The following is a 26,804-nucleotide window of genomic DNA, read 5'->3' as shown; positions in this document are numbered from 1 at the left end:
ATGTGCACCCACAGAGTAGATGCACTGAAGAAGCTCCAGAAGGCTCAAGATACCAAAGAACTCAAAGGCTTAGGAGAGATCACAGTGGAGTAGACAAGAAAAATACCTGACAGGAAAACTACCTAAGTTCATAGGAAGATTCTTTGCTCAGTCTGGATTGTTACAGCTAACACAATGAGGAGGCAGCAACTTGGCAGGCATTCAGAGAGGCCATGCAGGTTGTTTTGAGGTAACACTGCCCAGTGATGGAAGCTAGGTAGACAGACAACCCTGCTCCTGAGGGTTTTATCTACTGTAGCTATTCTGCCCGCCCTACAGATGTGGGGGTAGCATGAATTCCTCCAGCACCTCGGGAATAAATGACACCACTACTCTGCCTAACTCCCCACTCTGTAATTGGCAATAAGAGAACAATTTGCTCCAGGCTTGCTACCCAATCCCACTTGTGCCTGCCTTCATCCAAGCCTTGAAGGAACATGCCATTTATAACTTACTTGACTGTTAGTCTCCATTACTAAATCCAAGAAGGCTGATAAACGTGGGCTTCACGGAGCTATCAGGTCCCTCCCAAGTAACCCTAATTGTCATGGAAACCAGAAATAAACCCAATCTCTGGCCTGACATGACATGGATCCAAGGAGGAAGGGGAAATGACACATTAGGAGAAGATGTAAAATGTCTCCTTTTCTTCATTTTTCTTTAGATGCCGTTTAGATGCTCTAAAGAGTTAATATTTGGTTTTTGAGCTTCCATCTGCCAGTAGCCATCTTCCTGACAAATGACTTCAGCAGCAACAACATCAACAGTGCCAGAGGTCCACATCAAGGGTATTAATATTTTACATGCACACAGCAGGCATCAGTCCACAGGATCCCTAAGTGCCTTGCCCCTGCATATAAAACGTGCTAGTGGAACACACTGAGCTCTGGGATACCATTAGGGAGGGAAGCTGTGCCACCAGCTTCAGTAGGAATGGGTTCTGGTTGCTCACCCAAAGCATGACAACCAGGGTATAGGAGGGGACATTATAAACAAGGGTATTGGAGAAAGTCCCAACTCTTAGGGAAAGTGCTTCAGCATCTTTAACATTCATACTGAACAGGCTGGACCTTATTTTTATGGTCTCCCCTGAAAGACCACAGGAGCATCTACAGACACAATACTCGGGAAAAGCAAAGGTCTGACCTTCTTTATACATCTGCTGAGTCTGAAGATGCCACAGGGCTAAGCTGGACCAACTGGCTGATTTTAAGGTCAGTGTGCTGCTGTAGGGCTTTGGCTGGGGCAGAGGACATAGCCAAATGTTTCTGCCTCAGAAACTTAACAGCAGCCTTTCACTCTTTCCCCAGTTTTTACTGTGTGCCCCTTGTTCTCCACTGCCTGGCGTTTTCTCACTCAGAGAAACCCATGAATCAACAAGAACAGTTTATGCTTGCGCTGCAGACACCTTGCCCTGGTGGAAATTACAGTGTAGCATGGCCTTTACAACTTAGAACAAAAGACCCAATGCAAAGCAGGAGGGAGGCCTGCTGAAAAGTCTTATGCAAAGTCTGAAAAGTCTCATGAGAAGGCTAAGCCATGTTTCCATCAGCATTCTTTTCTATCAAGGTGGCTGCCCCTGTCACCAATAATTCCAATTTCAATTAAAACTGAGGAGGCATTTTTAAAGTACCTCCCGTAGTTTGTACACTGCAGGAGGGACCTTCCACCCTCTGAACTTTCTGAATGCTGCACCTAACAAATAAAGGGCAGCTGCCTTCAAACAGTCATTTTGTTTTAATTGGCTGACAGGCTTTTTACAATAAGAATTCAATTATTCAGTTAATGAATTCAGCCTGGATGCAAGAGCATCCCTGGTTGGGCAGCTGTAAACAACTCTAGATGAATGGAGCACAGTGGCAGGCCTCACACTTTATTTCCTCAGTCAGCCCAAGCCCAGATAGACCCCTTTCCTTTCCCATTTTTGCCCCATGCAGTTCAGAATCATGGGCAGCAGAGGGCACTAGTGTAGTTCTCTTCCTACTTGTGTATGTCTGTGTAATGCCACTCCAAAAAAGCATCTACGTACATACCCTAGTGTGCATCAGCACCTAGTTCTCATGAAGTGGGGGTTGGCACCCAATGCACACACAAACCATTGGAAGGGGTCCTTTAAATCCAGTGATGATACTCTTCACTGCATAAGTTGCTTAAGTCTGAAGGGAAGATCAGCAGAGCATTCCATCCACCCACCCGAGGTCTTCTCGCATGAGTGTACATCAGGAGTAACTTCATTGAAAGTCAATGGCAGGAAACTAAAGTGAAGGCAATTGAGATGAACAATGCGTGTTCCAGAATCACCAACTGAAACAAGCAGCCTTGTAGCAAGGTAAGAGGCTCGTCTGATAATGACAGGAGTGAAGCCCTACATGTGAGCAATAGCCTGAAATGGCTGCAGTGATGATGAAAAAGAACAACGAAACTAACACTTTGTTGAGTTATACTGAAAGGGAGAGGGTAAGGAGTTTAAAGAGGGGATGAGTTAAAAGGAATTACTCCAGAAAAAATACCTGCTAGGCACATCTACATGAGACACTTTACTGCACAGTAGACTAATGTACTGTGCAGTAAAGTGTCACCATCTACACATGCATGGCATTTACTATGCAGTAAATTAGTCTACTGTGCAGTTGGCTAGTACCTGTAAATACAGGTACTAGATTAACTGTATAGTAGTTACTGCATGGTAGCACTTATGTAGATGCTGAATGGGAGAAAATTTGCTCCTGGTAAGCCACACCAGCAGCGGACCACAGGGGATGTAGGAATTCTCTGTCCCTGGTCCTGGTGCTGAATAGCTCCTGGCCAGGATGGGGTTGCTTTCTCCCACCTCCCGGCCTGTAGCTGTGCAGCTCCTAGCTCTCTACAGGAGCTGGGAGCTGAGCAGTGTTGGGACCGGGGGGCTATCTGCTTCCCTGCTCAGCCAGAGGCTTGCTGGCAGCTGTTCCACTTGTGGGGCAGCTGCCAGCAAGCCCCCTTCCGGTTAGGGATTCCCCAACCAGCAGACAGCTCACCAGCAGCTGCTCCAGAAGTGGGACAGGTCCCGGTCAGCCTCCTGTCAGTCAGGAAAGCCCCACTGGGCATGAGGCTTGCTGGCAGTTCTGTGTCCCAAAATGCACAAGGCTGGGAGAGTTCTGCTGGCTGCAGCGACAGCTGTCTCCCAGGCCTGTGCACATCAAGACCCCTCCTGATGTGCACAGGGCCAGGAGACAACTGCTGCTGCAGCTGGCAGAGCTCCCCTAAGCTCTGTGCGCATCAGGACTTTCCCCCATGCCCCATGCTACCCCCAGTCTAGCACCCTGAAGGAGTCTGGAGCTCCCCCTGGCTGCTGCAATGGGGCAGAGCAAGGCAGGAGCAGCCCTGTATGGGGCTGCTCTCATGGGGAGCAGTTTTGCTCTCAAAAGCATGCACATGTAGATACGTTCCCAGGGAAGGTTTGCTGTGCGGTATTTTACTGCACAGTAAGCCTATATCACAATAATAGCATGTGTAGATGGTTCCACTGTCTTTCCTAAGGAAAAAATAAGCCCCAAATATTCAAATGCACCACAGCTGCCTTCTCCTGGCTTACCCTGCAACTGTGCTTTTTCTCCTAGCCAGGGAGAACCCAGTGAAAAAATCCAGGCATTTATCATAGCTGACCTTAGGCCTGGCCATTCAGTCAGTCCTTACTTGTGGCTTCCCATCAACTCACACAATTCAATAGCTTATTTGGGCCATTGTCCATGTCATGGTGTCCTCCTCCTAAACAGCATTCTGGTATCCACCCATTCCCATATGGTGGGTGTCTTTAGTCCTCAGAATTATTTGCTCCAGTGGTGGCAAAAAGGGCACTTTATATAGTTCTCCTCCAAACCCTGGATCCACTGCCAATAAAATAAGCCATTTGCTTATGCTCAGGTGCAGTGTTAAGCACAGTGAATAGCCCCAGGGCTGTGCTCAAAGCTGAGGGGAAGGTGGGGGGAAGGTACTTATGTACGCTCCAAGCTGCTCTCAAACTGTCTTTCTGCTTAATCTGAATGGGAGCAAGTGGACTGGCCTTATTCTGTCAGCAATGAACCCAGGGTCAAGAAAGAAGCTTCTACAGACCTGCCCAATGTCTTTTGGTAGCCATTTGATAACCCCAACTGAGGGGAAACAGAGACCTCAGTGGGCAAGTGAGCAGTTCAGGATTGATACCTGACCACAGCAGAAAGTCTCTACTCAGTTTCTTGGTGACTGGATAGAATCTCATTCTTGCAAGGTTTCCCTTTGTGTCCCAAGAGTCTCTGCCAGCTAGGAGCCAGAACTGTGCATGTTACCCCATGGCCAGAGTGTGTGTTATAGGTCCCACACTGTGCCAGTGCATGGATGGCATGTGTTGTCATCACAAAAGTGGGGCCACATCTGGGATTTGTGCCATGGTGGGTCTCAGGTTGTGCTTCCTTTGAGCAGAAACATGATGCAACCCATGGTCCAAGTGTGTGCATGCGTGTGTGTCTAAGCTAAAGTACTCCACAACATTAATCCCTAGAAGATATGAGTTATTACAAAATCTTGTTTTAGTTCCTGCTATTATCTCTGGAGGTCTCTGGTTTAATTCCTGTGCATGGGTAAGAGGTACCTGTCACACAGTGACGCCATGAAACAGCCATCTGAATTATCATGTTGGCTTTTCTCTCCTGTTGGAGTGGTTCTAAAAATTAAATATTCATTGGGCCAGAGAAGAAGACTGTCTGAAGTAGGGATGGGGGTAGGGGTGAGGGCATTCAGCTGGAATGAGTCAGACCATGTTTCACTTCCCTGCTCCAATGAATATTTAATTATTTATACAAGGCAGAACAGCTCCTACAGGAGGTACTGAGAGAAACCCACAACAGAAAGCCAGCTGGTTGGGAAATCCATGAAGATATGAAAGATGAAGATTCAAATATGTGCTCTGAATTAAGTGAAGCAGCAACCTGAATGGTTTTTTTTTTCCCATATCCCAGATGAAAGTCCTTGCCACCAGGCCCCTGGCTATTCTGAAGTAGATAGAGCTTGCTTCCTTCCTCTCTCTCCTTCTCTCTCCCCCTCCCCTTTCTTCCCTGCCCTTCCTCTGTCTGTGATTATAATCTGAAACTGTATCCTTATCGAAAACAGGAACATTCATGGAAAAATTTTTTTGGTTACAATGGCACTTTCTTCCGAAGAAACATTTTGTCTGAAAATTCAAGACCATCACTAATAAGACACCCTGTCTGGTAGGTTATCAAACTCTTCACAGCCAGGCTGGACCCTCTTAATCTCTTTGTCTTTACAAAACAAATGGACTTTGATGGGTGATTTTGTAGACTGAGAGTTTTGTAAAGCTGTGCTCAGCGGCCATTGGAAATGCCTGGGATTCCCCCTTTTTGTCCCTGAGGTAAAAACATGGTGAGTCCATCCATCTTTCTTACAGTCACTTGGCTTCAGACATAAAGCAGCTTTCTAGCTTGAGGCATGAAGAAACATTTTATTTCACACGTTGTGTCTGTTTATGGAGTGCAGTGAAAAGCAGTGGGCTCATATCCCTTGAGACAGAGACCTGCTGTTTATCCAAAGAACAGGTGTTGTGCAGGCGGCAGGAATGCTTATTTTTTTCTCACTGCCCTGCCGCTGGGCTGCAACCCTGTCTTAGAAGGGCTCCCCCTGTGAAAGGAGGAGAATTTGAGCCCCCAGGTAGTCTTTGACTGCCTTGTGGACCATTGCCACCAAAGAGGCAGGGTTGGTGAGTCTGTCATGTGGAGTCTGGACTAGTGAGAATTCAGCTGTGATGCCTCCCCTAATCCCACTATGTTAACATCGCTGTTGTTTTAAGTGTAGGAGAGTTTGGAGCATCTCCTCTTACTTGCCACCCCTGTTTTCACCTCCCCTCCTATAGCTCAATAAAGCAATGGTCTTCAAACCAGGCTCCATGGAGCCCTGGAGTTCCCAAATAGGTCATCAGACATTGTGCCAAGAGACTGGAGGTAACAGCAGAGTAGGCTGGGAGGCACAGCACTACCATTACCCAGCTGGGTCACCTGGCTCTGCGTCAGTCTTTAGGATAGGAGCAGGGGTTCCACGGCACAAAAAGTGACATGAAAGGGTTCCAGGACTTTAGGAAGTTTGAAAACCACTGCAATAGAGCATTGGCTTGAAGGCAGAGTTGACAGCAAAAGTTTATGACCGATGACTGAACTTGATCTTCTGCACACGTATTCAAATTGACTGAACTACTTAAGGGTCTCTCAAGTATGCGACATTGTCAGTGGAGTCCAGGTCTTACAGTCCCTCAACATTCACTGCAACAGATGGGAGTGCCATGTACTGTGGTGACAGGGACAAGTGGAGAGGATGCTAGACTGAGCATCAGGAGACCTAGACTGTAGTCATGGCTCTGCCACTGAACCACTTCAGACACTAAACAAAACACTTCACCTTCTCTTCATTTCTGATATGGGGATACCGACCCTTCCATACCACAGAAAAAGTACTTTGTGCCATGGAGATGAAAAGTGCAAGTAACAATAATTATTATGTTTGATATTGTCCTTTGACCTTGCCATGCACAAATGATATACAATGCGTCCCTGAGAGTGCAATTCATTATGAGAGACTGGATATGCAGACCAAGGGCCAAGGCCCTCCACTGGCATAAATCCAAGTGATTCCATTGAACTCAACTTCCTTGAGGCTGGCTGACCATCTGAACCACAGAATTTAGGAATTGCTTGCTACCTTTTTTTAAAAGTTGAAAATCAGATCATTCCTCATGAACCTGCCATGAACCAGTTTCAAAGATCAGTACAAGAAATTCAAGGATTTCCTTCCCACACTCAGCTTTTATGCTGATTTACCAGTCTAACATTAAGTCTCAACAGGTTAAAGAGTCTAGCACTTGACCAGACAACTGTATCGTCTGGCACTTAGACAAATATCAAAGCATTAGATTTGAGCTCTCCAAAGGACAAGCTACCAGATTATGGACAGCAGTGTTCACAGTTTTGCACCATGATTCAGCCATGAATCAGTTTGCCCTTGTGGTCTTGCTGATGGTGCCATCTTTTAGTGACCTGGAAAATCAACTGTCACTAAAGACTCCATGTGTTTTCCTGGACAAGAGCAACAACCTGGCAAAATGCCAAGTTGGGCACTGCCATAAATTCCCCCTGAGTTTAAACTGGATCCTTTGGTTTTCTTTTTGTTTTCCAAAAGGCTGTAGCAATGCTGTCCACTGCTGGAAAATGACTCTCTTCCACCACAGCTGTAGCTTTATTTCAGTGGAAAGAGATGTAAAGAATACGAAGAATTCTTTGTAAAGAATTTCAAAACTCTTGACTGGAAGAAGCATGATGGAGTATGAATATCAGTCATTAATATCAAATAATTTATTGGCATGTGAATAATATTAGGATCAGAACCACAAAAACTGCCAAACTTCATCCATCTCAGCAATGCTTATAAAAATGTTACAATGATGGCTCAAATATGCACATTGCAATGAAGAAGGTAAGGCAAGGCAGCACTTTAGAGTCTGACTGGTTCAAAAAGGCATAAGCTTTCATCAGTAACAACCTATTTCATCAGATGTCATAAATGGACTGGCAGAAAGAAAATATTTTATATTGAAGGGAACGAGACAAGTGGGAGCGTATGCTTCTGAGAGAGGCAATATAAGGTAATACATGGGTAAGGGTGACTCATGTTCTTGGCCACAGAACAGTGTAGCAATATTCTGTATGGATTAATGAAGGGAGAATGAGACTTGATTTCAAATGGATGAAAAGCCATTTCTGCTCTAATTTACCAACAGTTCATGGAATCCATGTGGATCATTTCCCCTGCATCCTCATGTGGTACATTAGTCTCTGATGTCTTGTTGGGCAGTGATAGCTTTCAGCAGAACCAGAGAGGAGCACATATAGTCAAATGGGGGAGGGGTCAAAGGAGATGGACAGGAATAGAGGTATCTTTGAGAGGATGCAGCCTTGTTGTTTCCATGGTGATGCCCAAAGAGTTTCTCTGTGCAGCTGCTGCTCCAACTCATCTTGGGATTTAAACATACTCTCAAAAAACCATGCAGGGACTCCAAACAGGACTGTACATCCATACCACAATACTGAAAAACTGATGCACACAACCTACTCCAAAATGCATTGTCAAAACATCCTCCCACCCCACCCCCAGCATACAAACATATCATGATAACATCAGCTACTTTACTCCTGCTTCTGCCTTCAATCTTCTACATCCCACAGCCCACATGGCCAACCCAGATCCAGACAGAACATATATGAAAAAAATTTTGGTGTCTGGGGAACTTTAGAAGAGTTTAAAATGGCCTCTTCTCCCCTGGAACAGACATTTCTGGGATGTCAGAAAGCCAGTGTCTCCCAATGTTGGCATGTTCCTATTGTGCCATGTGCTAGAAAATGTGTAGTCAGCACTAAGCTGGACAAGAAAGGTACAACTCATTCACTGGTAGAAGAATCAAGCCATAGGCTCCCTTAGCCTCCCCAACTGTGATTTGTTATGGCAGGATGGTAGACTTTTAACATGGGGCTGATTCTCCAGTGGTTTGACTCATGAGTTGGCATTTGTAATATGAGTGTAAAAGACCACCCCCTTTCATGGGTCTAAGTACTAAACAAGGCCAAAGGCAGTTGGCCAGAGTAGGGTCCCAATTATTCATACAGGAACTTATAGCTGTTCTGTTGAGTTTTCCTGGGTGCTAAAACCCAGGGGGAACATCTTGATCTGTTGAAGTCTTCAGCCCATGTATTCAAATTCAGAGTAATGGCTTTCGAGCTATGTTAGTATGTTTGAGCTATGTTAGTATGTTCATTCATATTGTCATTGAACCTTCACCTTCTATCTTTTATATTGCCTTCAATTCTACATGGAAAAATGCCAGAAGGAAAGCATTAGGAAAAGCAACAGCAGGATTTAAAGAGCCATTCAGTAAATCACTCCCTAGTTTAAGTTACACCTTATCACAGTTCCTCCAGTGCCTTTGGGAGTCTCTACTCTAGGGAGGTCACAAAATGTCCCAGAGCTGCTAGCTGCTGGAAACTCTAATGTGGATGGGTTGTGGATGTGTTTGTTAGGCCTGCTGAGGCTATGTATTTGCACCAGAGACTTACTCTTTTATTAGCAAGTATTGTAGCTCCACCCAGATCAGAGTAATCATCAGTCATCCTCATTAATGCATCCTTACTTCTGTGTCTTGCTAAACAAAGATGAATGGGTTTTTATTCCATCTTCATGCCTGTTGCTTTTTCCATAATGAAAAGGATAAAAGCTTTGTTATTCATTCAAGGATTGGATGTGAGGATATGAAGCCTTGGACAATAGTTAAGCATTATCTACTGACCTCTGTTGAAGCATTATTTACATGAACCACTGAGTTGTGTTCTTGTCAGGGTTAGGAGAGCTTTTCTGTCCGCAAATTTGGCCCTATCCAGGCTTTCATACCCATCTTTTTCTAACTATTCCTTCAGCCCCTGGATTGAACAAAGTGTCCTAAGACACAGAAAGAAAAATAATTTCCACAGATACTCCTGAATAATGATGTGCACGCCAAAGCCACAGCCCCTAATACTGTTCAATGCATTAGACCTAAATGATGTGTCAAGATCCTCCAAATTATGCAGCAAGACCCCTGAAATCTGGTGGAGGCCAAGACCAGGAAAGAGACCACCCTTACCAACAACTTGTAACCACATACCTGGCTCCCCATCCAAGAATAGCCAAGTATCAGCTTTCAGGATTTAATTTTCTCCCATAAACTGGATATCTCCTTTTCTTCTTCAAGAGATAGCAGCCGAGCAACCAAGAGAGATTAGGTTGAATCCTAATTTGGAGGGCAGATTATCCCACATTGGCCCAGGGTGCAGATCCATCATCTTTCTTTGAAGCATCTACCAATGGTCATTATTAAAGACAAGATACTACACACCAAGTGGATATTGGGACTGACTCGTAATAGCAGTTCTTGTGTTCTAATGCAGCCATTTGCAAGGTCTTATAATTCTATTAGAGGTGCACCAATACATCAGTCCATATCAGCTTGACACCGATAAAAGGAAAATTGACATTATCGGCAATCAGCTTTTTTTAGCTGGGGTAGCCAATAATGTCACCGATAAATGTTGTGTGTATGTGCATAGCCGCAGTATACATGCGGGCAGGAATGCAGGCCAGCAGCTTAGAGAACAACATCCATCTGCTAAATGTGTCATGGAAAGGGGTGTGTGGAGGCAGACTGAAGCCCCCATGGTGAGGGAGGGAGTGGTGGGGGGAAAGGGAAGGGGCAGGGGCAGGCGCTGCCTAGGTTGTGTGGGATAGGACACGGGGCAGGATGGAGCCATGGGCGACTCGTGCTGGTGGGTGAGGAGGGAGGCGGCTCCCGCTGCTATGCACAACCCCAAGAGAGGCATGGGGACCACGTGCCCCCCCAGGATTTGTGTGGAGGGTGACAGCGGGCTGCCTGCTGCGGGCTCAGGGCAAGGAGCTATGCCAGCATCTTCTCAGCAGAGGCTGCACTGGGGCTGCCCTTGGGGCAGGAACAGCCCCTGACCCTGAGCCCACAGCAGACAGCCTGCTCTTGACCCATGCACAAAGCCATGGGGGGGTACATGCCCCCCATGCCTTCCCTGGGGGTGCACACAGCAGCAGGGAGCCACCCCCTTTGCCGCCTCCCTGCATGAGCCTCCTGCAGCTCCACCCTATGCCCCACCCTGCCCCTGCTAAAGCTCCTGCCCCACTCTCTTCTACACCATGGGGCCCTCGATCTTCCCCCCACATGCTCCTTCCCCCCCACACACACCCCTTCCCCCCCACAGACTTACCAGCTAGACGCTGCTCTTCAAGTTGCCAGGCTTCATATTGGCTGTTGTATCAGTATTAGCTGATATGGCTAGTTAATAATTGGCCATCAGTATTGGCCAAAAAAATGGTTGTCGGTGCACCCCTAAATTCTATGATGCATGAGTTTACATTGATGGATTCAAGGGAGCTGCTGCACATACAGGAGGGGACTGTTCACCTGCCACTGATCTTTGTAGATCTAATTGCTCCTGTGATAAAGCACTCAAGGAACACTTCTACTAATCAGATCACACTGGCCTGGCTGAACTTCCCTAATCTCATCACTGTGCACATGGAAGTCTTAGGCTGTGGAATTAGTGCTTTCACCTTCAGAGAACTACAACACATTAAAGAGCTGTGCAACCCTGACACTGCCTCATGGGTTTGCTGTTTTGACTAGTAAATCCCCAAATGACACTCTACAAACTCACCTGTAGCATTCTGCCTAGTACATGACAGCATAAAGAGATTTCATGACTAGTGCCCTGCGTAGCCATAATTGTACTGCATGAAGCTGCTAGCTAGACTTCATAGTTTATCTGTCTGTTTATCTATCTAGAATATAAGAACATAAGAACTGTCATTTACTGGGTCAGACCATAGGTCCTTTTTGCCTGGTATCCTGTACCACATACTGGCAGAGAGTGGATGCTGAAAGGGAGGGTGAACTAGGTATGACCAGGGTTCTTTCCACTGTTTGTCTCACACTTGCAATCTGCAGCATTTAAGTTCTAGGAAGATCTGATTCAGAGGCTATATCCCTAACTCCCATTCTCAATAGCTGCTTATGCACCTTTCTTTCAAGAATTTGTCCAATTCCTTTTTGAATCTGGCTAAACTGTCAGCTTCCTCAACACCTTGCAACAATGAGTTCCAGACTTTAATTACACACTATGTGAAAAAGAATTTCCTTCTGTTAGTTTTAAACCTACTACCTATTAGTTTCTTTTTGTGACTCCTAGTTCTTGTATCGCAAGACACAGTGGCTTTGTCTACATGAAACGCTACTGCACAGTCGCTATTGTGCATTTATTTAGTACTTGTTTATACTAAATAAACAAGTATAGACAAGTACTAAATAAATGTGCAATAATCCAAATTACTGTGCAGTTGCATCAGCAAACACCTTTTTTGTGACACTACTGCGCAGTAGCTTAATACTACCGCACAGTACCATCACATCACAGTTTTTGCCATATGATGCTACTGCTCAGTAGTATCAGGCTACTACATAGTCAGCATCTCTTGTAGATTAATCTCTATTTACTTTCTCTTTGCCGTTTAGTATTTTGTAAACCCTCATTCATCCATTCATGTATATATGTATGTATCTATCTATCAATCATAGGGTTCATTTCTCCAGTGTCTGAAAACACCTACCACTTAGAGACAAAGATAATGACCACGTGCTTTATTGACTTTCATAGAGTTCCTGCTTTTCTCTCATTTTGGAGTCAAAACTCTATTTTTTGGAGTCCAGCATTTGTTTTTTTATTTGATTGGTTGTTGGGGATTGGGAACAAAAGGGAGGATCCATATTGGGAATGTCACTGCAGTCAGAAAGGCCTTCTCAAAGAGGGAGGTTTTGTAATGTTCCCCGAAACAGTTACCGTTAGAATTCTGGATCCACCTGAAGATTGTTCCATATTGGGATTCCACCTAAATGATCCTAAACACAGTTTGCAATACCCATGATTGCTTGAAGCCAGGCTTGAACTTGGGTCCTTTGCCAAAACTACAGGTCCCATCCTGGTTGTTCCTGCTTAATTTCATTCAGTGACTGCAATATCAGGGCATGCACAGGAGCAGGGGAGACATGACATTCTGTAGAGGTGCAGTGGAGCCATGTAGGTCTCATGTATTCTGAGGATCTATTTTGTAGCCGTGTTGGCCTGAGAAAAAGAGATATACAAAGCTCTTGGGTTAGGGGCCGTATCTTTTATTAGACCAACTAAATAGTAGCAAAAAAATTCCTTTCTTCGCAAACTTTTGGGCACATACGCCCTTCATCAGGCTGAGAAGAAATCAAAGATTGTAAAAGTCCTCCTAGGTAGAAAAACTCCACTTTTCACAGGGGAGGTAGAGGCTGGAAGTGTATTCCCCTGGGAATCTGAGAGTCCTTTTGTGAGAGTGTGGCTCTGTGATGTGCAGATTAGGCTGTCTTCTTCTCTGGAGGTGTCCGATGTCAGAGACAGAGGTGAAAAAATCTTTCTTGTTTAGCAATGAAGTTTATCTTTCCAAATGGCTAAAATATGCTACCTTTAATGTTTCAGGGATCTATTTTGTACCCATGTTGGTCTGAGAAACAGATACACAAAGCTCTTGGGTCAGACATGATAGCTTTTATTAGACCAACTAAATAGTAGCACAAAATGTAGTTTATTTTCTACCTAGGAGTACTTTTACAATCTTTGAATTCTCCTCAGTCTGATAAAGGGTGTATGTGCCCGGAAGCTTGCAAAAAAAGGGATTTTTCTGCTACTATTTAGTTGGTCTAATAAAAGATATCGCCTCTGACCCAAAAACTTTGTGTATCTTGTGTATTCTGAGGAACTGTCATTAGCCCTCACACAGTAGGCTTCTCCACCCAAATTTGTTGGAAGCCTTCTGAAGGTGTGCTGACTAATCCTTTATTCCATGTCCCTGCCATAGTCATTTGCATGAGTGCCAAGTGAGTGTAAAATGCTATCATATCTATTTCTCACCCATTTTGCAATGATGCAAATAACTGTATAAACTCCATGCAGCAGGCACATGTTTTGCTGTGTCTGGGCATGTTACAAGCAACTCAAAATAATACTTGTTCTTAGCTTGTAACTTTATAATGGTACCGCAAACAAGCAGTGCTGGGCAAACTAGCTGGCAGGCTAAAAAGATTCCTTTCAGCCTTGTCCCAGGGGGGCAGCATGCTTGCATCACTTTTACCACTTTTGCCGTATGCAGAGGTAAGTACATGTGAAATAGAATTGGTAGCAAAGGTATTCTACCATGTGCCAGTTACCCCTGGGACAAGGCTAAAATTATATATTACTCCTCTCCAGTGTAGATAAGTCTATACACTCTACAGCAGACAGCACTTCTCATACCACATCTTTATATTGGCAGCATTCCCTGTGTTCAATAGGGGCTTCTGTGTCAATATCCCAATCCAATTGAACACAAAGCTTGTCAACCATTAAAAGTATCCTTGGGGACTCATTTCCTCTGAGGAAGTGAAGAGAAGATGGTGGACTGCTGGTGTTCATGGCTCCTGGGATGTAAGGCCCAGTGGGAACTGCACATCTCCCGTACATGTCAAGTGATTGGGGGCTGCTTGATATTTCACTGCAGCTGGGAGGCTGCTCTGTTTTAAGGCTACTTTGCCAAGTGGGAGAAAAACCTTCTTCATTTCTAAACAAAGAAAGTGCAGCTGGCTTCTTTAGGCACAATGCAGCCTTTCACATTTCCAGCTTTGTTGGATTCTTACCTGGCAGTCTGAGCACACTTTGCACATATGTGTGGGACAACTGCAGAAGGGAGGTTCAGAGAATCTAGGAAAGTGCAAAGGGAGCTTAACATGGTTTGACTCGCATCTTCTCTCCCCACAATCCACATGTTACTCCAACTTAGACCAGCTCATCGGGATTCTGATCTGGCTTCACAAATGCTCATGGGTGAGATTACACATTAGAATAAGACCATATTAAGAGCAGGTACAACTTGAAGGATCATACATTAAGGCTCATTAACAAGTGCTGAATGCTTTTTAGGCACCTTAAAATTATGCCATTTTAGATGAGGATTACCTTTGAGCTGTGCTATCTGACTCAATTTAAGTTAACTTCTGGGTGTTCACCTGAGATAAAACCACTGATTTTTAGTCCCCCAGTATCCCAGGAGGTACTGCTCCCAGGTGGACTAGCTACCATCTATAGCCAGGGCCAGACACAGGCATGGGCAAACTGGGCAGCCGCCTGGGGCCTGGACAGAAAGGGGGCCCAAAAATGGTAATTTTTTAATTATTATTATCACTGTCTCTGGTGAAGGGGGGCCTGATACTAAAAGTTCACCCAAGGCGGCTGGGAGTCTAGGTAGAGTGCTGTCTACAGCCCTGGACTGACAGGTAGGAACAGCCAGGCAGCAAATGGATAGAGATAGGGTGATTAGGGAGAGAGGAAAAGAGTTGAAGCGGGGTAGGGAAGCCAGGGGGAGGGGGGCATGGGAAAGAGGTAAGGGATGGCAGGATTGAAGTAAGATTAGAGAGAGCATGGGCAGAGGGAAGGGAGAAGGGTGGGTACATGGGGAGCTTCCCTCTCTGCCCCCCAAATTTTATCCCATCCCCAAATGATCCCCTCCACCCCTGGATCACTCCCATGCCACCCCAATCACCCCAAGAGCAACAGAGGCACTGGTGGTAGGGATTCCCTCTCCCTGCCTGCTCCTGGGGTCCCTGCAGAACCCACCAGTCCTGTGTGCCCAGATCCAGCCCCTGCTTGGCCCTGAAACTGAAGTGGGAGTAGGGGAGAAGAGTTGGGGGGGAAGCAAGGAGCTGCTGGGCAGCTGTGTGGCCCATTAGAAACTGGATCTGGATACATGGGAGGGGTATGGACTACTGGGAGCTGAGGAGCAGACAGTGAGGGGGAGCCCCCCATTGCTGCTGCTTCCACTGCTCTTGGGCTGATTGGGCTGGTAGGGCTCTGATATGAAGGTGGAGGGGCCAATCAAGGGGGGTGGGGATCTGGGAGATGATGGGCAGTGTTGTGATTTGGGAGACAGATGGAGCGATCCAAGTGGCACATGGGGCCCTTCCCCAATGAAATCATGATTGGAATACAGCTCACCTGCTTACCACTATGTAACTCACATGTCACTTTTGGGTTTGGCTTACTGGCTAGGACCGAGTCACAGGGAACCTCCCCTGGGGAAAAAGCTAGGAGTCAAGGAAGTCAAGGAAGACCCCTAAGGAAGCTCAGATTAAACTATCCAACAGTCTGTCCTAACTTATGCCTTCCTCCACCCCCTCAGGACTAGTGACACCAATGATTTCTTACCCGTGGTGAAGGGAATGTGAGAAGAGCTGAAAGATGATCTGAGACAGTTTCATGGGTGTCTGATTTGCAGCCTTCCCACACCACCTCTGAATTTGCCCTGCTGGCTCACTTCCTACTGTATCTTTGCGGGGAACCCAGCCTCTTTGCTTCAAGGCTTTACAGTCATAATCAGAGTTATCTAGAAGGTGTCTTACAGGAATAAAAATACAGGGGACCCTAGGTCCATGTGAATTTTTACTGGACACTGGATTGCTTCATTAAAGCCAACTTCCAATTCAGTCACCTAAACTGTTAGATAAATAGAGTCATTCAGAGATTAAAAGATGTAGTAGTGGTGAATACTGGTACAAGGGGGACTGTCCCCACCTTTACCTACTGTAGAAATGTTTAATATTGAGCACTAAAAGCAAGGCAATTTAGTTTATTCATCCATTCACACATTATCTCTTTTGCATTTTCACTCTTTCACACAGTTGCAGCAGCAAAACTCCCAAAGGTGTAGGTCAAGTGTCCACCCCCACTGCCTCGGCTCTAGGAACATACCTGTAGATCTGGGGCTGAGGCAGGATAGTAAAATTGAACCCAGATGAACACCACCACAGAAATGTAGAATGGCCTGCACATACTCCTCATAGTAGTAGCAGCCAAGCGTGCCATGGCAATCAGCCAATCTATGACACTGGCTGCTAGCCAATTTGATTTATTTTTGGCAGCCTTATGTTGTAGAGCACTGTGCCAGTGTTCGATCGTGGAAACAATACGAGACGGACCCTGAAAGCCAGGGGGATGACTTCAGGGAGAAAGAGACCAATAGAGCTGCAAGGGGATCCGTCTCTGTGTTGGTAGAGCACTGAAATGCCTCTTTTTTCATGGATGACCAAACCATTTAACTAGCAATACTAGTTAAAAGATGATCATGGGAGGGGACAGGAAGGGGCGCATTGTAACAGTCTATGAAAGGGGCAGACACCAGTGAAGAAGTAGAACTATTTACAGTAGCACAAGGGATTAGTAGCATGCAAATAAGGAAAAGTCAGGCTGCGTATCAGGAAACATTTCCTAGCTACAAGATCTATTAAACAATGCAGTTCCATTGTAGCAGCCTCTATGCAGCAGAAGCCATTTCAAACAAGACTGGGCAAAGCATATGGAACATTGCAGGGAACAATCCAACATCCTTTGGGAGATGTACAGGAAGGAATAATGGGTATTTTTGTTCCTGTCTGATTTCCGTAGTGCTGAGATTCTCCACAGCTCTCTAAGATTGTGATTGGATGAGTTGATCAAAGAGTGGGAAAGGGTATTTTTAATCAATATTCATTAATATTCTAAAAGGGATTTCAGTTGTCTACAGTCACAAGTCTTCCATGTTTGCTTTCTTCAAATGTCCAAGAGTTTGAGTGTTGCTAGCCTGAATACTGAATGGATAGGACTAAAGAGTGAATGTTGGCCTGGAATAGTCAGATCATCTTTGGAAGCTAATTTTGGAAAGACTATTTGTAATGCTTTATTTGGTGGAGTAGTTACTTATTCACATAAGTTATAGTTTGTACTGCAAATGTGGACTGTATAGTAAAGCTCAAAAGCCTTATGATCTGCAGACCAAGAAACATTTGCTGAAGAAATCTGCAAATAATTTCAAATGCTAAATGAATGCAGGAGTATTGTAAACTGTTCTCTGGCAATCACAGAACAAAACAAGGTACAATCAAGTAAATAAAATATTCATTGTAACAAATTACTTAGCTTTGATCATTACAATGGAGCTGGTGTATGCAGGTTCTTACTACTAAAGAGGCAGATAATAGCTAGTTTAAGTGCTTGTCAACACAGGAACATTCATTTGGATTAAGGTAAGGAATGAATTTAAAACAGAATGACTATTCCTCCCATGGAATAAAGCATTATTGCTCTAGAATAAAAACATCCATTTAGGTTGTTAATCAGGGATAACAATTCCGGGCAAAATAGAAGCCCCTTGCAGACAAATCCTGTAAGGCCTGGCTCTCTAGTGTGTTGCATCTTGTGGTGATATTTATACCCGAACAGGGCAAACATAAAACACTGTCAGATCAGAATTCTCTGATCAAGCTTGCCAGTGACAGCATTTTACACCCAGCTTGTTCTTACTTTGTAGAGGTGTAAATGACAACCAAAGGGGCAAAGCAGTAGAGATGAAGGAAATGCTTACGTTGCTGGGGTTTCTGACACTTTACAGAATTAAGGTGGCCCAGCCTACTTCTGTGGACACCGCTCTGCTGGCAGAAACAATTTTTTGCCACCCAATTTACACTAGTTCCCCTGACTGTAGGATATGCTAAAGGCAGAAGCTGGGTCTATGCTGATTTTTCCAGCAGAATTACATCAACTATGAAACATGATACTTTCATGTTCCTAGACAGCATAGCTCAGCCAGCAGAACTGTGTCATGCCAACAAGCACTCGGGCCCTAATGAGTCAAGGTTGGAGGTATGAATTCAGCAGCTGTCTCTGTAGGTTCCAGGGGAATGAAGTTAAAAAAATCCTTTGCAAGATATGCTCATCGTAGATCTGGATTCTGAATCTTGTTACACTTCAAAGATGCCCACCACTGGACTCATCCCTGTGTCTACAGCCTGCCTCACAAAGCTTCTGCCTGGGAGCCCCCTGCAGTTCTTACCAAATCTTGCTACACAGTGACCTGAACATCAGTAGAGGGTGCATTGGCACTATATGAGCGTCCAATTCTAGCTGTAAAGTTTAGAAAGTTTAGTGAAACTGAGAGGGTGGCCGTTGGTTCTTGGAGGAGAGACATATTGCAACAAGTGAAGTTGGAGGGAATACACTGCCAGCAACCTCAGCTGTGGCAAGGCTGTGTGCAGGAGGATGCTTGACTCACCTTCGATTATCAGGTCTCCTGAGACACTGTCAGGTATTTCCCCAACATGCTGCAGAAATCCCCCTTTAGGTTATCAACTGATTTATGAACTTGGAAACCAGTTTTGCAGACCTGGTTCTTCACCGTCAGCCAGTCTCATGGAATACCTGAGTCAGAGGAGGATTTGGGTCATCACCTGAACCCCTTAATTTTGCAAGAGGAAATTAAGGACCCAGAACATACAGGTCCTTGTGATTCTGTTGCGTTGTATAGCCACCCTTAGTGGTTAAAAACTCCTGGTGGTTTGTAAACACATCTGCCATGAGCAATAACTTAAGTGAAGTTATGGACAAACTTAGACTGAAGAAATATTGCAAGCACATTTTCGGACCCCTGATTGATTTTCAACATCCCCACCCACAGTGCCACCAGGATGTTTGCATCTGTATTCCCACATCTGGTCTTTTTACTGCACAGGCAAGACCCCAGTGATATACGTATAATGGCAGCTGACAGTTCTGGATATTGTTGTCACAGAATAATGGGACCAGGGGATGATGCAGAACAGTTTGAAAAGAGAGCTGGGAGAGCCATTTTGTATAAAATGGCAAGTCTGACTGATGCCTTGGTGTTTCCATCCCAACCTAGATGCAAGCTGTACCAGAAATGTTATGAATGAATAGACATGACAGAGAAAGAAACTAGGCTTCCCCTAGTTCTGCTTATTGGAAATGCTAGATTGTCTCCCAAAGTATGTAAGAAAACGCTCTCTCATGAGATTTCCAGCCCTACTTGCAGTTTCCATGATCCGCCATCATGTCTGCTACACCACCACCAAAAACATTTGAGTTACAAGCATGTTTCAAACAGTTTCAGATATATGTCTAGAACAGACACAAAATGATGAGAGCTCTTCTAGATTTACCCTTCCAAACTTTTTGATGTTCACCCATCACTGCTCCAACTGGCCAGTCTCTTCACTCAGAGAAACAAGCCCTTCATGGTGTGAAGGATGTAAGTGACATTTCTGGCAGCTTAGAAAAGTCCCTTGGGGCATAAACATGCAAATCTCTCTCATTTTCCCCTGAAACACAAGGAGATGGCTAGATGGGTCATCTCCCCAACTCACCAATGTCTTCCCCAACCCCTTTTATCATTCATTCTTGGAAAACACAGAGATTCAGAGAGAGGCCCAGGTGGGCAAAGGGGGCCAGGACATTTCAGGTTCCATGTGGCGAGAAGCACCTTCCCCCTCACGTTCACTCACCTGTCTTCTCTTCGGTTTGGCTGCTCTCCACCGTCTCCGTTGGGGGATCCGCTGTTGCCTTGGCAGTAGCATCCTCTGCAGCAGTGGGGGTGACAGCAGTGGTGACAGCAGCAGGCACATCGGCTTGTTTAGGCTCCTCTTTGTCTTGGGCTTCATCAGCCTTCAAGGACGGTGAGTTATCAGTGGAAGCTTTAGTGGCACTTTCCGTTTCAGTGGCAGCAGGAGTGGGCTTCTCCTCTGAGGAAGCAGCAGGAGTGGTGGCCTTCGGGGCTGGCTGCTCTGAGCTGGCATCCGTAGCTCCCTCCCCTTTCTTCTCCTCTACAGGGGCACTGCCATCTTTGCTGCCCTCCTCAGGCTGGGCACTGTCAGAGGGAGCAGCTTCTGTGGCAGAGGGGGCGTCACTCTCTTTGTTCTCTGCCACGTCATCAGTGGGAGCATCATCCTTCTTGTCGGCAGTCTCAGCATCAGCAGCCTGGGCATCTCCCTTCTTCTCTCCCTTGAGCTTTTTCCTTGTTATGTGTCCACGGAAGCTGGCCTGGATTTTAGTGGCTGCCTTATGAGCTTTATCTTCTGGTTTGATGCCATCTTGCTCAACCTTTTGGTCCGCGTCCTCATTTTTTTCAACCTTGAAGAAGAAAGGAGGAGAGGAAAGAAAAGAGGACAATAAAATATTTTCCACATGAGGTTAAAACAACTTGTTGCATAAGTGGCACATCTCTGCCTTCTGCAGTTTTTGATGGAAAGATGTGAAAGGCAACAGGCTTTCATTCACCCAAAGCCTAAATTTTTTATTCAGCTTCTATTTGAATTGATTTTCTTTTCATTTTCAATCCTTTCATTTAAAAAAAATCAGAAGGTGATTTTTTTGAAAGATGTGTTCTAAAGTTGCTCGCTCTCTCTGTCTCTCTCTCTTCTCTTTTTTTTTTTTTTTTTAGTTGAAGAAAAAAAATGTTGATCAAAAAATTTAGCAATGGTCTACATAGAACACCTATAGTGGCTCCAGCCCCATCCCCAGACCTCAACGTGAGAGCACAGCCTTGGAAAAAGGAGTGTAGCAGCACTCCAACATGCTGGAAATACCCAGCTACCACAAGGACCTCCCTGGGGCTACTGGCATGTGGTACTCGATTAACACACTCCTCAAACTGCCCTAATTTCTGCTGAAACTATCCTGGCATAGTCACAAGCCTGGAAGGGTTGCAACTTAAATATGCTGTTGTATCCCTCTTAGTTATGCCCAATCACTCTTTGGCTTTAAAATAAGCTGGCAGGCTTGCCTTTATTTTCATGTGATTTTTTTTTCAAAGGATTTTGATATACACTCCCCCCCCCGTTAATTTATTTTCATTCTCAATTTAGTTCCACTGACTTTTCCAATCTACCCTCCTACTGCTCTCAAAAAAAAAGACACCCAGTTCCAGGATATGTCTGTACCGGTCCTTGGCATTAGCAACATTGTGTCTCATGCCACTGGCATCTTTTGGCTTGGGGAACCCAATTGAAGGGTGATACCATCAGCTGTTCCACTGCAGATGCACACTGTTACAGTCAGACACATACACTCTCTTCCACACACATTCGAACAGTATTCAAACCTATAATTATCCAAACTTGCTTTTTCCCTGACTCATCTGCTTATGCCTCCATTGAGAGAATTACAGGTAGATTTTTCACCGCTTTGCAGAAGGCCACCAAGAGGTCTGTGCATCATTTATGGTACATTTCATCAACTTGCCAGGCACACCAGCCTTGTCTGCCACAGACAGTAGCAGACCTTGGGGTGGGCAAGAAGGGCACCAGCTCTGGGTGCCTACTTAGAGGGGAAGCCAAAATGGCAGCTCCCTGGGAATCCATGGGGCTACAACTGCCCCACAATGTGGCTATAGCAGCAGCAGCCGGGTGATGAGACTCCACACTGCTATAGCAACCACTGGAGCTGAGCAGACCACTCCACCCCCACAGTAACTGGGGACCTTGAGTCCCCAGGGCAGGTAGGGCTGACCATCTCCTCCTCTCTGACACTTGGCACACCCAGCAGGGTCTTGCCCACACACAAGGTTGTGCAGTGCAAAACCTGCTAGTTAACACTGGCTACAAGAGAAGTGGATTTCACACCATAAAGCCCAGATTGACTCTGTAGTACACACTCTACTTCCACTGATAATGTACCAGCACTCGAGTAACAGGTTGATTGCATATTGATAAAGGGTTGCTTTCCTATTCATTTTCCCATGCAGTGGTTTTCAAAAGGGTATTCAAAAGCAGAGGCAAAGCTTTAATGCACAGGCCTCTTCAAGGTCTGCACCTGTCTTCTGATGCTGGTTCAGGGAGACAGGGTGCATGTGTCCATATTAACATAATGACCTCACAGACCAGCACTCTTGAGAAATGCCAGAGCTGGAAGAGCAAGCAGAGGATGATGCAGAAGCCATAGGGTTAAATGAACTTGACTCACTGTGCAAGGGGGAAAAGGGGGAATAGAGCTAGAGGAATTATCAGTATGCAAGAGAGAACAAGAATGGACCAGGCCTGCAGTAGCATGTGCCAGAAGTCCCTGATACACCTTATATGTATTACGCTTTTAACTGGTTAATTGCCGAATGAATTTAGACCAGCCACACATACAAAGTAATTATCACATGATAGAAATGGCTATCCAGCTATAAAAAGAGCCAACCAGCTATAAAGTTAGTGCTCAAAAAATGTAACAACTTTATAGCTGTTTTTTATCCAGCTTTTATTTAAATATGGAGCAGGGCTCAATGAGAACTAGGACAAGACTGTGCCTACAGCACTATGTAAGAATGGGTGTGGAAGTGACCATGCTCACATGAAAATTTGGGAATGAGCACCAGAGTGGCCACACTCACAGCAGTGTGGGAGAGTGAGCCAAGTGATTGACCCTGCTCAAAAGAGCATTTGAGAGTGAGTACAGCCGTGATCTCACCTCCATCAGTATGTGAAAGAGCATGGAGGTGACCACGTGCATACCAGTGTGTGAGAGTAAGTCTGAGAGTACTCAGTGTGCAGCAATCTATAGGAATGAGCCTACACAGGACCATGCTGGCATCTGCAAATAAGCATGAGCCTGGTGAAGGACAAAGCCTGCACTGACATGCAGAAACAAGCAGGGTATGACCACACCCATGTTAACCTGTGAAAACTGGCATCAGGATGACATCAGAGTGCAATAAAGTGCAACAGTGAGCATTAGGGCAGTGTATCTGTACCAGGGTGTGTCAGGGCTAGAAATCAGTTTTAGCTCTGATGGCCACAGGGCAGAGGAATGGAAAGGTGGCTTATGCCGGCCGCACTGAGTATAACCAAGGTACAGCTCCCAGTGTCCAGCTGTTCCCAAGTACACTGGGGACAGCAACAGTATGGTTACTCCTTGGGTAAGGGAAAGGATTAATTGTGTGGTGATCTCCTGTGTGTCTTCTTTCCACCTGCCCTAAGTGTTGTACAGAAATGCCCTGTGCACTTTCAAATAAAAATACTCATTGTGCCTAGGTAAAGCATCCTAAACCAGATGCTCCTTCAACATTTGCCCAGTTACCCAGTCATATAAATCGTGCCACCCCTCTAATGCTAACTGCCTCCTGTGGCCTAGCACGGGGGAGGCTAACCTGTGGCATGCAAGGGAAGCCTCTATAGACAGGGATAGATATTCAAAAAGCCTGAGCCTGAATTAATTCAATCTTTGCAGGTTAGTTTAACCTGGCTAGGTTGAATCAGTTTGTAAGCATCCAGACAGCCCAGAAATGCAGGCACATGCCTGCAGTGGCTCAGGCTAGAAGCAGGGGGATGCTACAGCAGCTGTGCCTTCCCTTTTGCAGGGAGCTGAGGGCAGGGTGTGGCTAGGACCCACAGGATGCTGTGACAGGGAGCCCCCCCAGCTCCCACTCAAATAAGTTAATTCTGATGCTACATTCAACCAGGTTTATCTCAAACCAGTTTCAGCCATTTTCAAACTGGTTTATGTGCACTGAACATCTGTTCTGTTACAGGTTTAAAACAGTTTCTGATCACTTAAACAGGTTTATGTGTAATTCCTGTTCCTAGTTTGGCAAGTGGCAGATGGCAGAGTGGAGAACAGGCAGAAAAACAGCAGATAGGCCAGGAATCAGAAAACAGAGCAGCAGGTCGGGCATGGAGCAGAAAGCAGAATAGCAGATTGGGAAGAGGAAGGTGATTGGAGTACCACTTGGAGAGGGTGTAAGGTAAGCCTGTGCGGAGTGGTAAGTATTTGCTTCAGATTCAGATTCAGCCTATCCAGAGGGACAGTGATTTGATTTGGAGATTTGAATCACTGTCCCGATTCAATTCAGCCGAATCGAATCCGAAGATTCAGTGCCACTTCAGATATTCAGCCATAGACTAAACAGGCAGCAGTCCTCACCACACTGGATACAGCTGCCTCCAGCTGGTAAGTCTGTCGTGGTGGGCAGAGGGGGGAGGGAAAGGGGGGCGGGAATGCGATGCAGGCACGGCTAACTCTGGGCAGAAGGGGGCAAGCAGCGGCAGGGCATAGCCCCCACTCTTAGAGCTGCTGCACCTGCAACCCGCACCCCCCTGCCCTGGCTGGGCAAGCTGCAGCATGGCATAGCCTGTCGCTTGCCCAGGCGAAATGGGAGGGGGGTGTAGGATGTTGGTGCTGCTGCTGCTTGCCCAGCTGGGGCAGGGGGTGACGGGATCCAGGCACTGCCACCACTTGCCCAGCCAGGGCGGGGAGGAAGAAGCGGGATGCAGGCACTGTCGCCACTTGCCCGCATCCTGTGCCCCGCCACTTCCCCAGCTGGGCAAGCAGCAGCAGGGCACAGCCCTGCTCACAGCCCTGTACACCTGCATCCCACACCCCCTGCCCTCTTCCTCAAGTCCCGTGGGACTTCAGTCTCCTCTGAATCAAATCAGCTACCAAAGCTTCACACAGCCCTAGTGTAAAGCTAATTTTTGGTGCACCTGCCAAATAAATGGTCTTCCACTGGCCTACCAGAAGCCATTAGCTGAATGAGCTATCGAGACAACTCCCCTTTCAATCCTAGAGGAGCGCCCCTCCAAACCTGTGATTGAACTACACTGGGGAGGACTTACCTTCTTGCTGTTTAGGCTAATGGATAAAGAGCAACCTGATCTCCCAGACTGAGCCAAACACCACTTGCTGGCATTCACTCTTGGCATGGTGCTAAAATGCTCTCTCAACCTGACCATGATGACATCATGGTACTCCTGTCCTTGCTGTGATGATCTCATCTGGCTTGATTCACTCACAGGTGTGAAAGGTTTGGGGCTGTAAATTCTGTAACTCTGCTGAAGGCAGTCCAGAATAATAATCTGTTAAACTGCTACAGCATCCAAAAGCATGTCACAAAGTAAATATGTACAGCACCTTAGACGTTCATCTACTTCTAGGGTGAGCAGCCAGTGATAGTATGCTGCGTAACTATGAGTAGGTCTGGAAGGAATTTTGGCCAAGAAAACCTCTGTTCTCATAAAGGACACACAGAATCCTTATCGTCAGGTTACACACAAAGCAGACAAGCCCATAATTATGAAAGTGAAGGCAGAAATAATTTATGCATAGTGAACTACCTGGAAAGCAACTTATCTGCCAAGGAAAGATGACCAGTTGTGTCGGTCTTGCCATGCGAGGATCTGGTAGTTTCTATAATCTAGCTATCTATGAATCCATCCATTCATTAATCCATCTGCAGATTTATTATAGGAAAGCAGGGCTGGAAGTGTGCTACAGAAGCACTTGAATCCATCATCCAAATCATTAATGAAGATATTAAACAATACCAGACCCAGGACAGACACCTAGCAAACTTCACTTTATACCTCCTCCCAATTAGACATTGCGCCATTAATAACTACTCATTGATGTCTAGACATTGAGCATAATGATCCAACCAGTTATGTATCCACCTTATGGTACTTCCATCTAGTCTGTACTTCCTTCCCTTGTTAATGAGAAAGTTATGGGACACAGTATCCATCCTTTGGTCCACTATTCATGATATATGAGTACTAGCTTCATGACCTCTTCACTATTAATAATAATTTACCATTATTTATTATTTGTACTATGATGGCATCAGCTGGAGAAATCTCACTTTCCTTTGCTTTGCAGAGTTGTTTCTTGTCCCTCCCATCTCCCAAGGAGTGAATTTTTGCTAGGAATCCACAAGGTGCCCTTACACCCTACAGCCTCATCACATATCCTGTAAGACTGGAAGAGTCACGGGGGAGGTGACAAAAAGATGCCTCCTCTGTATTTCAGGAACACTGTATGTGATAACAGGGCTGTGAAGAATGAAAGAGAGAGAGAGAGAGGAGGAACGCCTCTCTCCTTGCATCTTAGCTGTCCAAGTGTCCCTTGCAATGCTGAGTCAGCATGTCTGGACTTAGCATCTCCCCTGAGGTTGATTCTGGTGGGACTGACTCAATAGGCAGCAGGAGAAAATATTATTGGGGGGCTGACCCCCACCCCTCCCTCCTGAAGGGCCATTGCGGGGCCAGCACAAGTTGGAGCCACACAGAGCTGAGCATGTGTGGGGTGCTGGTCTGGCTGCATGCTGAACAATGCTGGGTGCTGCTGGATGGTGGTGCTGTGGTGCTCCAGCTGTCACCAGCCACCATGAAATCAGTTTGGTGGGGAGCTAAGCCCCATTAGCTATTTGTAAACTGACTCAGCCCTGAGAAAGTAGAGACCCAGAACCAGACGTGAAGAAAGACAAAAGTTTTTCCAGGAGTGTTCCGT

General features: G+C 45.8%; 1 protein-coding gene across 1 annotated transcript in view; it reads right to left on the bottom strand.

Moving 5' to 3' along the window:
* Positions 1–26,804, bottom strand: part of GAP43 (growth associated protein 43) — a 122,812-nt gene that overhangs the window by 19,544 nt on the left and 76,464 nt on the right. The window contains exon 2 of the mRNA XM_019526665.1: positions 20,045–20,669. Coding sequence (XP_019382210.1) covers positions 20,045–20,669 — 625 coding nt within the window. The remainder of the gene's footprint in view (positions 1–20,044; positions 20,670–26,804) is intronic.

Source organism: Gavialis gangeticus, unplaced genomic scaffold, assembly GCF_001723915.1.
Source record: "Gavialis gangeticus isolate Ggan-Ray unplaced genomic scaffold, GavGan_comp1, whole genome shotgun sequence".
NCBI lineage: Eukaryota > Metazoa > Chordata > Crocodylia > Gavialidae > Gavialis > Gavialis gangeticus.
This window is presented reverse-complemented; position numbering and strand designations above follow the sequence as displayed.